The 13,200-nt window shown below is 37.6% G+C and overlaps 1 protein-coding gene across 2 annotated transcripts in view; it reads left to right on the top strand.

Moving 5' to 3' along the window:
• The window catches only part of adam12a (ADAM metallopeptidase domain 12a), a 173,656-nt gene that overhangs the window by 96,044 nt on the left and 64,412 nt on the right, over window positions 1–13,200 (top strand). Inside the window, exons 5-6 of one of the 2 annotated variants that reach the window (XM_079846048.1) lie at window positions 2,499–2,575; window positions 10,185–10,359. In XM_079846048.1, the coding sequence (XP_079702174.1) occupies window positions 2,499–2,575; window positions 10,185–10,359 (252 nt within the window). The remainder of the gene's footprint in view (window positions 1–2,498; window positions 2,576–10,184; window positions 10,360–13,200) is intronic. The other variant, XM_079846049.1, reaches the window with a different exon arrangement.

The raw sequence follows: 13,200 nt of genomic DNA, 5'->3' as shown, positions 1-13,200 counted from the left end.
ATCAGATGAAGGTATCTCAGGAGACAGGAAGTGAAGCTAACTTTAGATTCGGACATGCCTTGATGCCTTCCTACCTTGAAATGTGTCCTCCAAAGGCAACATTTTCCAGGTTTCGGACGCAGCCTATGTGTGCACGAGCAATAAATTGCTGGCTGTAGTTCGCTTAACGGCCACCGGTGTCGCTAAAAACAGTATATATCATGCATAGCATATTGTAAAAGCATTTGCATTGAGAATAATTGTATTAACCATTATATTTACATGTATTCATTTAGTAGACAGACACTTTTATCCAAAATGTTTATGAGGATTATTTTTCTTTAGACTCCGCTTTAAATCCACATTGTGTTCAACGTTCACTTTTCATTCAGTATTTTCATGCAGCTGGCAGGTCTGTGGCTCTGTGTGTTTTATTTTTAATGGAAATGGATTCGAGTCTTTTTTGCCTGACGGCTCTCAGGAAACAATGCTCTGACAGACACCATAGGTCAGGGCAGTGTGTCTGTGATGGATTCCCTCATGTTATTTTGACTGAGACTCAGATATATTGAGGCCTGTAGTTTACATCAGGTCATGCTGTTAAAATAACCCCAATGTCACTGGCATACCAGGATGAATATTAAATAAACTGAGCACTACAAAACAGACAGTTCTTGCTCTGCAAGTTGCTATTTTGATTGATTAGCAACCATAAAACTAATCTAACTTTAGCTATTTGCTGAGCTATTTGGTGGAGCTGTTTTGTGATTATTATTGTTAGGAGTCATTTATTTTTTTATTGAATATTTTTTCTTTTATCAGTTTTATAAAATATGCCCAACAACACCCTTTCACTGTGGTAAAATCATTGTAGCATTGCTTTTATTTGCTGTTTTTGTGATATTTTTACAATGTGGTTTTCCAAACAGGAAAGGGCTGAAAATGGAAATGTCTTTAAAAAAAAAAGGAAGAGTAAAAACATTGAGCCACTGCCGAAAACAGGACAGTATTTCTTTCGTAGGTCTGTAGAAAGAGACAACAGGAGCTTTCAGAGGAATGAAGCTCTGGAAATCTGTGCCCCAGCTCCATTCCCAATCCAAACCAGACAAGTGCTGCTCATTTCCACAGACAAAACTACTTTGTCCTGAAGTGGCTCTCACTGCGTACATGCACACGTCAAAGCTTTAGGGATGACAGTCGCATTCAAATGGAGTGAATCCCTGAAATGCACATCCGGCGTGGGGAGCACGTCCCTGCGCTCTGCTTTAACCCTTACAGACGGTTCCGAGTTATAAGTCAATATTTTTTTTACACCATGCTTTCTGATTTGATTGTCATTCGCAGTGCTTCATTTGATTGCAGTTCATTCCATCATAAAAGAATGAATGTAATCAGTCTTTTGTTTTGTTTTTCTTCAGGCTGTTTTCAAAGTTTTTTCCCATCATCTCAGAGCTGATTGGTTTGGTTTGTGCGTTTTTTTTTTGTCTTGCCTTTGGAGAAAACAAATGAGAAAAACAACTCCAGAAACAAGGCAACTGAAAAAGTCGCTCATCTAGCACACATATAATGGGGCATGTTGTCACAATAGTATAAAGCCTACTGTATCATATTTGAGATGCAAATTTCTAAGGCCTCTAAATGATCGATGTGATCAAAACTCTGCTCAAAAACCCATTGTACACAATCTTCTACATGTCTTTTATCGTCTGATTGATAGTTTGTACTTTTTTAGAAAGTAAAAGACTTTTTGCCGTGAAATATTTACTGATTTTTATAAAGTAAACCTAATAAAAAAATGTAAATTGTTTGTAATATTTCAACATGAAGGTTTACTTGATTATCCATACATAATTTTTAGGGAAAAAATCCTGCTCAAATGTGAGTATCATATATGAAACATTTATTTGTTCATCTCTCAATCATCATTGAATTGCTATGCATATGTTTTGCCCAACACAATAAAATCTAGTTGACCATAAAAACGCATCTTGCTAAGACATATTATTGGCAGATATAGAGTGATGACTGATGTTTATATGCATTTATGTAAGTAGTCTGCTATACTTGATCTCTTCTCATTTTATAAAGATAATTTTGCTCAGTTTAGGGCCTCTAAATAAGAGGTGTTTTTACTCCTTTCTGCCATAATATCAATATATAATATTATAATACAAGCCATATAACTTATGTATCAAACATGATTCTTAACATAAAACACACATGCATTTTTTAATGAAATTTTTAAAAAAAAATCAGATTTTGTCCAAATGTGTTTTTCTGACTATTATTTAATTATTGGCTATTTAATGGCATTGCAAAAAATGAATAATTCATTTTGTTGCAATGCCATTAAATAGCCAGTAGTTTCGTCTTTGTATTATAAAACATTGCTTTTTAAACCACTGTGTTGGCCAGCAGTAATTATATTACATTTTTTGTATTAAATTACTTACTAAAATGGCAAGAAGAAAGAGTGTTGACTGATGTGCTGATGTGTTTTTCTGTCTTTTGTGTCCCAGATTCACTGCTATTATCATGGCGAGGTGGAGGGACACCTGGGGTCAGAGGTCAGCCTCAGCACCTGCACAGGACTCAGGTGAGTTAGTGATCACACCCTCCCTATATGGGACAATTTACTTCACCTCACAACCTCCCCACGATGCACTGAGCTTAGGGACTGAAGTCCCATTAAGAACGGCCTGAAGAAAGGCCATTTTAATAACGCATGTGAAGTTCGCCATCCTCCGGAGACACTTAACTGTTCCTGTTTTAATTATGAAAGAGCACTCTAGTGGACGCTTCGGCTTCCCTTCATTACCCGAGAAGAGACATTCATAAAGTGAAAACTGAGTGTGATGTTACACGGGAACATTGTTAGTCATGTCACATTTATTTCTATAGCGCTTTACACAATACAGATTGTTTCAAAACAGCTTCACAGTAATAAACAAGACAATAACAGTATTAATGTTTCAAAGTTCTTCAATTATGAAGACAATGGGGTCATTTTTTAGATCAATTTAGTTCAATGCTGATTCAATTTAGTTCAGTTAGTGTCAAGTCACCTTTATTTCAATAGCTCTTTGTACAATACAGATTGTTTCAAAGCAGCTTTACAGTTGTCACACCTGCCAGCCGGAGTGCCTATGTTAGCCACCAGAAAGCACTCCTTCCTGTTCTCATCATGGACTACATTTCCCATAACCCATTGCCCAGACTCATTATGCCTGATTACTTTCAGCTGTGTCTCATTACCTTTGTTAACTCTGCCTAAATAAGCCCTTGCTGCGTCCCAATTCGCCTACTTACTATGACCTAACAGTATATACTCTTTTTGTGAGTTCAATTTTTGCGGAGATCGCCACTAATGTTATGATTAAGAAATCGCGTGCCTTTTTTACCGGCATGTTCTGTGATGAGTATCCCACCACAACTTTTGCTGTGTTGACGTAATAAAATGAGACGTCGCGCAGCAAAATTGCAGTGGAGAGAAAAAAAGAACTCGCTGAGTTTGAGCGCAAAAATACGAACGGAGACATTTACATTTACATTTACATTTAGTCATTTAGCAGACGCTTTTATCCAAAGCGACTTACAAATGAGAGCAATAGAAGCAACTACAACAGTCAGAGGCTACAGTATGCAAGTGCTGTAACAAGTCTCAGTTAATCTAACACAGAACACACAGGATTTTTTTTTTTTTTTTTTTTTTTTAAATAAATTAGACAGATAGAAAAATGAATAGAATGAATAGAATGTTAAGTGCTATTCTTGATTGGTCAGGTGCTGCTGGAAGAGATGCGTCTTTAGATGTTTTTTGAAAATGGCTACAGACTCGGCTGCTCGAATTGAGATAGGCAGGTCATTCCACCAGGTGGGGGCAGTCCAGGAAAAGGTCCGTGACAGTGATTTCATGCCTCTCTGGTATGGCACCACAAGGCGTCGTTCACTGGTAGAACGCAAACTCCTGGAGGGTGTGTATGTCTGAACAAGCGAGTTAAGGTAAATTGGTGCAGAGCCAGTGGTTGCTTTGAAGGCGAGTACCAGTGCCTTGAATTTGATGCGAGCGGCTATTGGTAGCCAGTGGAGTCTGATGAAGAGAGGCGTGACGTGCGCTCTCTTCGGCTCGTTAAAGATCACTCTCGCCGCTGCATTCTGGATCAGTTGCAAGGGTTTGATAGTGCATGCCGGAAGGCCTGCTAGAAGAGCATTACAGTAGTCCAGTCTGGAGAGAACAAGAGCTTGGACCAAGAGTTGTGTGGTCTGCTCAGATAGGAAGGCTCTAATCTTCCTAATGTTGTATAATGCAAATCTGCAGGACCGGGTTGTTGCAGTAATGTGGTCAGTGAATTTTAGCTGATCATCGATCACAACTCCAAGATTCCTGGCTGTCCTGGACGGAGTTATGGTTGATGATCCTAGCTGAATGGAGAGATTGTGATGAAGTGCTGGGTTGGCTGAGACCACAAGCAGTTCAGTCTTTGCAAGGTTGAGTTGCAGGTGATGTTCCTTCATCCAGGCAGAAATGTCTGTTAGGCAGGCCGCGATACGAACACCAACCGATGGATCATCTGGTTGAAATGAGAAGTAGAGTTGAGTGTCGTCTGCATAGCAGTGATAGGAAAAGCCATGTTTCTGAATGACCGATCCCAGTGATGACATGTAGATGGAGAAGAGAAGTGGTCCAAGCACTGAGCCCTGTGGAACTCCAGTGGCTAGATGATGTGACTTAGACACTTCACCTCTCCATGACACCCTGAAGGACCTACCTGAGAGGTAAGACTTGAACCACTGGAGAGCAGTTCCTGAGATGCCCATCTTCATGAGAGTTGACAGGAGGATCTGGTGGTTAACTGTGTCAAAAGCAGCAGACAAATCCAGTAAGATAAGTACCGTGGATCTGGAAGCCGCTCTTGCCTGCCTCAGTGCCTCCGTAACCGAGAGCAACGAGGAGACAACGAGGATCAGCTTTCCGTGTGATAAACTCGCGTCAAAACGAAAAATATCAGGCTTTTTCAAAGTCCTCATCTCTATCGAGCAACAACACTGACGACTATAGCAGCATGAGAGAGATAGAAAGTGACGGAGACGTGTCAATGAAAGAACGTCCAAGCAAGTTACTGTAAAAGTGCAGAAAGGCAGTGTCAGTCGCACACAACGTAGATAAACTACAACAGATAAACTTGACAGCTGTGTGGACGCAAACTAATCGTTAACAATTCTCGTTTTTAATTGATGATATTGATTCGTATTCTCAATATCCTTTAATCGTTGCTGTTTTCTGTTACTGCCTGAACTTCACATTATTCGTAGCGGCACCATCCATAATCGCAGTAAGATTTGTACTTATTTGTCACCTTTAATATGTCACTTTTAAAGTTTTTGTCAATTTGATCACGAAATACAAGCAAGAAATGTAGTTTTGGCGCTCTTTAATGTGGCCTGACAGATCGCTCGTTCAGCATTTTGACCTTGGAAAGCGCATATTATATAATGCAACGTCAAATTGACCTCAGAAAAGACATTCAATGCTTATAAACTTGTTAGTCAGCTGGAAAAATAGCTATTTTGCAAAAAATATGCGGTGCATACCACTATAAACATGCACTATATGCACTAATCCTTATATTTGTAGGGTCTTCGGGGTCTTTTCCGACCCCAAAGGACGTTTTCTCAAATAAAATAAAAAAATTCCCTTTGTCCAAATGGCATGAGACTTTGCACGGTTGTCAACACTCTCTAGATCTACAAATAAAAAAATTAAATGGGTTGATATCTGTTTTTGTTCGTGTGACCAAAAAAAGTCACACTCAGGACAGAGACCCCGCTTAGAAAATTGACAAAATTCATCCTCAAAAACAATAACACAGAACACGCATACAGAAATGAAGTGGCACACTTCCAACAATGCATAAAACATCCACAATGCAAAATGATCATGCTCTCACACACCTGCACACACACACACACACACACACACACACACACACACACACACACACACACACACACACAGGAATACATTTGTTATTGCTGTTCAGTTAATTGCATTTTGATGTTCATGTTGTGTATTTTTTACTCAATATGTAATATCATTGTTCATTTCTGTTATTTTTTGTTCTGTTACAGCTAGTAACTGAAGTGTAGATTAAATTTGTAGAATTATAAGAAAATCAGATGTTTGAAATAAATGACAAACTCTAAAGACTCCAACTTTTCTCTTGTTCAGGTTTGATTCTAATCATAATTTAACATCATTGAAAAAAAATGTTTTTTTAACTGTATTTTCAAAAGATGGGCAAAAATCTTACACTATGTCGAATTATCCATGTTATCCCCACGAATGAAAGTTAGAAATTTGGGTCTTTTATAAAGTGAATTTTACATAAAGAAAACTGATTTTGTGTGAAAATCCATTAGAAAAAATATGTTTTAATTTATTTATATAAATTTGAAAAACTATTATAAATACTCCACAAACTGCACAGATGTTGAGTAAAAACATTAATAAACAGAGGAAAATTACGTTTGTTCAAAAAAAAAAAGCAAAAATTGTTTTGTTATAAAATTACATTTTGTTGCCTGGGGTCTGTGGAGACCCCAAAGACCCTGAGTGTAATTCCCAACCGAAGACCGTAAAAGGGTTAACCTGTTGTCTACATGAGAAGGAATGGAGCTAAAAATGAAAAGAAACATTGCCCATATAATTGCATGTAAAGAGCTGCATTTCAGCAAATATATCAAACTATTTATCTGCCTTTCACCAAACTATACTCATTGGCCAAGTGATGCTGACATTATTATGGTCTGTGGTTCAGATTCTGTGTAAAGAATGATTATTTTTGTCTATGTAGTTCTCAAGTTGGAAAAGCAATTCAGTTCCTACTTTAAGTGAATCTTAGTTCCCAGGACATCCACAAGATGGATGAATGCTGATGCTGTAAAAGGAGTGCAGACGTGACAGTAGGTGACACAATTAAGACCCATTTATTTCTTTTTTTGTGGCACTTAAATTAATTTGGTGCCTATTTTCTTCCCTTATGGAGCCAATGGCAAATTTATTTGCCATGTAACAGTTCTGGGAGGGAATTATACCGAACCATTTGGACAACAGAATTTGCTCAGGCATTTCAGAAAGACCAAAACAGCATTTCAGATCAGTGAGCTGGTTAGTCCAGTTATGCCGTCCCATTGCAGTTACATGTCTGTTCCCAAACAGCAGGTATCCGCCAGTAAGCAAGTTAAAATGACCGTGTTTATTTTGTTTCGTCTGTGGACTCTGAAGAGTAATACACACACCTAAAGGATTATTAGGAACACCTGTTCAATTTCTCATTAATGCAATTATCTAATCAACCAATCACATGGCAGTTGCTTCAATGCATTTAGGGGTGTGGTCCTGGTCAAGACAATCTCCTGAACTCCAAACTGAATGTCAGAATGGGAAAGAAATGTGATTTAAGCCATTTTGAGCATGGCATGGTTGTTGGTGCCAGACGGGCCGGTCTGAGTATTTCACAATCTGCTCAGTTACTGGGATTTTCACGCACAACCATTTCTAGGGTTTACAAAGAATGGTGTGAAAAGGGAAAAACATCCAGTATGCGGCAGTCATGTGGGCGAAAATGCCTTGTTGATGCCAGAGGTCAGAGGAGAATGGGCCGACTGATTCAAGCTGATAGAAGAGCAACTTTGACTGAAATAACCACTCGTTACAACCGAGGTATGCAGCAAAGCATTTGTGAAGCTACAACACACACAACCTTGAGGCGGATGGGCTACAACAGCAGAAGACCCCACCGGGTACCACTCATCTCCACTACAAATAGGAAAAAGAGGCTACAATTTGCACAAGCTCACCAAAATTGGACAGTTGAAGACTGGAAAAATTTTGCCTGGTCTGATGAGTCTCGATTTCTGTTGAGACATTCAGATGGTAGAGTCAGAATTTGGCATAAACAGAATGAGAACATGGATCCATCATGCCTTGTTACCACTGTGCAGGCTGGTGGTGGTGGTGTAATGGTGTGGGGGATGTTTTCTTGGCACACTTTAGGCCCCTTAGTGCCAATTGGGCATCGTTTAAATGCCACGGCCTACCTGAGCATTGTTTCTGACCATGTCCATCCCTTTATGACCACCATGTACCCATCCTCTGATGGCTACTTCCAGCAGGATAATGCACCATGTCACAAAGCTCCAATCATTTAAAATTGGTTTCTTGAACATGACAATGAGTTCACTGTACTAAAATGGCCCCCACAGTCACCAGATCTCAACCCAATAGAGCATCTTTGGGATGTGGTGGAACGGGAGCTTCGTGCCCTGGATGTGCATCCCACAAATCTCATCAACTGCAAGATGCTATCCTATCAATATGGGCCAACATTTCTAAAGAATGCTTTCAGCTCCTTGTTGAATCAATGCCACATAGAATTAATGCAGTTCTGAAGGCGAAAGGGGGTCAAACACAGTATTAGTATGGTGTTCCTAATAATCCTTTAGGTGAGTGTATATACAAAAATTTCATACAGTGGCTTCTCCTACAGCACCAACTTCCCTTTTTCTTAGTGATATGTATCACCAGTTTATCAGGAAGTGACTGTTTGTTCTCTTCGACTGACTGGATGATATTCGCAAATGTTTTATGCGATATTCCAATTTTTATGCATAAGTTAAATTCACCACTTTGATAGAAACAGCTAATGTTGCAGAATTCATCAATTATGAAGCAAATCTGATTCGGCTATAAAGGAGGAAATTGGTAAGGAAAGTTGTCCTATAATAGTTTCTGTCAGAGCATCACCGTAATAACGTTAAATGAACTGATCATGTGCCACAAGAGATGCATAAAGCTGATTTTCACACTTCAACCTAGGGAGAACGAGAGCGTCCTGGACATGCAGGATTTATGAGGGTGATAAAGCGTCAAACATGTCTCCATCCCCAGAGTCACACGGCTTATTGTTCAGCTCTTTATTTCACCTTGACGCGCTCTTTGTGCCGCAGTAACCTGTCTCTCTCCGACTGGCAGACAGACACATGTGCAGGTCTCCTCCGATAGAAACGAAATCGCTCGGCGCTCGGGCCAAAACAAATTGCTGCTGATTTTTTTGGCCGTGTCCGGCCAAGTGGGGTTTCCACGGGGATCTCATGCAATGGAGAATGTAGTTTTGAAACTTCTGGAAAAGCCCAAAGCACTGGCCGTTTCCCAGCAGAGGAGAATGTCACTTAAATTCAGAGTACGACTTGAAAGTGTGAGAAAGGTTTGCGGACGCGGATCCAAAAACCACAGAGCGGTAATATTAGAGCTCGGGGGAAGATTTATTTAGCCAAAATGGACCGTCTGCTGACCAACAGTGGCTTGGATGCTGAACTAAGCCGCTTTCCAAAACGTCACGCTGTCTTATTTTGTGGGAAACCGAGAAACCACTTCCTCTCATAGAAGAGTTTTCTCACATTTATTCACCATTTTGTGTTATTATTGTAAAAGCTTCTTCTGTCTTGCTTCTTTTCTGTTTGTAGTTCTGAATAATCATCAAATATTAGTGCATCTCTGCTCATTTTTGGGAAGACTGGGGGAAAGTGCTATTAAAATAAATGCAAATATTCCACATGGCCTCTGCTGAATTAATACGAGGTCATGAAAACGGCAAGCACAGTAATTATAACAGAATTTGATAGAAGTAGTTCCACACGAATGTCATTTCATTCATAGCAGGAGGTAAAATTGTCCTACTTTAAAGCTTGAAAATATTGTATTTACTTCATTTCCAAGAGATGCTGATTTAGAAATGGATTGTGTGACATTTGATCATTTGTGACAACTTTTTTGGGGGGAAATATGTACATAGTCCAGAAAATAAATAAGACCCCAAATAGATCAATTCAATATATTTAAATGATTTATCTCTGTTTTGACACGTATTTCTATATGTCACTGTTCATGGTGAGAGTCTTATCACAGATCGAATGACACATTTAACAAATATGAATTGTTTGGTTTTGTCAAACCAAATTAGGAAAATATACGACACTACAGTATACATAAAGTTGCAGGTCAAGTTGCTCATATTCCATGTACACTAAGACATAAATGCTGTATTTTATTGTTATTTCTTGTCATGTTTACAGAATGCATGTATAATTGTAATATGAACAAATTCAGATGTAAACTGAATGGAGTTCACTGTCTCGTTCTGCAGGGGACTGATTTCACTTGAACATAAAGTATATGTACTGGAGCCCATGCAGGAGGGAAACACACATCGTCTTTACAGAGGAGAACATCTTAAACTCAACCAGGGAACCTGCGGACACGGTCACAATATTTCATTCCCAAACACCACAGGAGCCATCTCCAGCTCTCACAGCAGCAGGGTGAGTGAAACAAAACCACAAACCTTCAAAGATTACAGCTTTCAGCATCCAATAGTTGTTCTTTACATGCAGAATCATATGCAATGTGCTTACCTTCTCTATATTTCTAAATAATACTGAATATTTAGCTGTAAACAATGTAGGGTTGTTGTGCTTTTATCCATCATGATTAAAAGAGAGATCATTTTTGATGCTAGAATATTATAAACATGTAGAATGAGGGGCTTTTTTGGCTTAGTAAAAACACTTAGTAACATCATAACTGCATATCAAATTAAAACACCTTAGCAACTGCGTTGCGTACCAGTCAACACTTTGGTAACTGGAAGTAAATAAAAGCAAATACTTAATTTCTCAACAGTAGTGATCTCTTTAAAGTCATAAAATAATAATCAAACCACAATTAAAAAACTTTAGCTAACTCACATTCACAATAAATTCTTATTTTCTGATTGACTTTGCAATGCATCATATTACAGAAATAAATATATAGTTTAAATTTAAAATATAATAAAGTTTACTACACACTTAATGACTTCTCTTCTGCTTTAGGTCTTTCTCCAACCCATATTTTATTTTATTTTATTTTATTTTATTTTATTTTATTTTATTTTATTTTATTTTATTTTATTTTATTTTATTTTATTTTATTTTATTTTATTTTATTTTATTTTATTTTATTTATTATTTATTTATTTATTTATTTATTTATTTATTTATTTATTTATTTATTTATTTATTTATTTATTTATTTATTTATTTATTTATTTATTTATTTATTTATTAAACTTTATTTATTTATTTATAATTTTATTGTTATTATTACTTTTTTGTATTTATTTTATTTACTATCCAGCCCATTTATTTTATTTTATTTTATTTTATTTTTATTTTTATTATTTTTTTATTTTTTTATTTAAAAAAAATGTATGCACTATCCAGGCCATTTTTTTTTTGTATATTCTTTTATTTAGTTTTACTTATATAATTTTTTTATTGTATTTTATTTGAAATATGGTGCACAAGGTCACAGATGACTCTTTGTTTTGTCACTTTATGGACTCGCCCAGTCTCTCGCCGTGGACACTGAAGTGTTTTCATATGGCAGAAATGATTGTTGTGTCTGAATGTTGTCATTGAGTAAAGGCTGACAGATTCCCTCTGTCAGAATCTCAATACAAACTTAAATTCTTACACACTGTAGAGTCATTTTTGAGACGTACGATTCAGAAACAGGCTTTATTCACTCTTGAAAAGGATTTAACCTGATGTTGCTGCTCATTGAATTAAGCTCCTGTGTTTCATCAGATGTCATGGCGCAGCGATATCGTCTCTGTGTGGAAGTCAAGTGTTTTCATTCAATTAGACTCTTATCAGCTTTTCTCTTCAAATCCGCAGCACAGGTGAAACAGCCTGTTAGACGTTATGACCCTAATTCTTCTCAACATGAAGCCTCACACACACAGATGAGTCCAGCCTTTTATTTCCATTAAAGGAAAACCAGTCACTGGAAACAATAAGAGACAGTTTCCATTGAGAGCGAGAGGAGTGATGCTGAATGCATGCTGAAGACAAGGGTCACCTTCATGATAGTCTGTCCTGGCTGGATACTGTCTTAATATATACTGTAAATATTAATTTAAAAAAAAGACTATAATCTGTCAAACTATTGCCCCTACAGGCATCTGGCTCTGAACGGATCCTGTTGCATGTGTTTAAACAGCCTAAATACACATTATTTGTTTTAAATCGGAGGCAAATCTGATATCTGCTCATTGGGAAAAACTAGCTTCAACAAGGGTGGTTTAAGCTGACAAGGTCTAAGCTGGTTTAAGCTGGTTTTTATGATCTCCAGTCCAGCGGATGTTTAGTTGGTTTAGCTTGTCAACTCGCTGATATGGCTGGGACAATCTTAACACATTCATTAATCATAATATTGTGTCCCTGCAGCCTAAACCAGGCACTCGCTGTTCTAAGGTTGTTTAGCTGGTTGACCGGCTTGACCAATTTGCCTGGACATTCTCATTCTAGAGCAGATGTTCACTTCACAGCTTGGGATTTACTAGTTTTCATTAATCATAACACCATCCTTTTTATACTCCAATGGTGGAATAAAAATTGGCGGTTATATTTGAGCTATGAAGAATTTACTAGATGAAAATTATACAACCACTAGAATTAATTGGGGCTTGTAATATTTATTAGATCTTTGTGAAGCAAGCCGTTGTTGCATACATATATTATGAGAAGGCAATTGTTGGAAACCAAAGAATGGCAAATTAAAGAGTTATATAAACATAAAAGCTGAGAATTACTTCAGCTGTAGCACTCAAACCTTTAAAAAACACACTTGATGACTATTTAACAGTCCATATTTAATTCAATGTATAACTTTTTTATTCAATTCAATTAAAGGGGTCCTATAATGCCCCTTTTTACAAGATGTAAAATAAGTCTCTGATGTCCCCAGAGTGTGTATTTGAAGTTTTAGCTCAAAATACCCCACAGATAACTATTTATAGTATGCTAAAACTGTCACTTTTGGAAGATGAGCAAAAACACGGCATTTTTGTGCAATGCAAATGAGCTGCTGCTCCCGGCCACCTTTCAAGAAGAGGGCGGAGCTTCAAGAGCTTGAGTTGGCTTCCGCTTGTTAAGTCGTGACGTAAGAAACGCCGTTTCTGGGTCTAAGCCTCAACTCGCTTGCCATCGACGGTCGTTTATGAGCGCTATTTATTCATATTAAACATCAAACATTTTAAAAAGTTAAACATTTTAAATACTCACAGTCTACACAACAGTCTCTGTGCTCACAGCGTCACAGACATTAATATTTTAACG

This window comes from Gobio gobio (genome assembly GCF_949357685.1).
Source record: "Gobio gobio genome assembly, chromosome: 20".
In the NCBI taxonomy this organism is placed as follows: domain Eukaryota; kingdom Metazoa; phylum Chordata; class Actinopteri; order Cypriniformes; family Gobionidae; genus Gobio; species Gobio gobio.
Note: the sequence above shows the minus strand (reverse complement) of the source record. Positions and strands in the feature narration are given on the sequence as shown.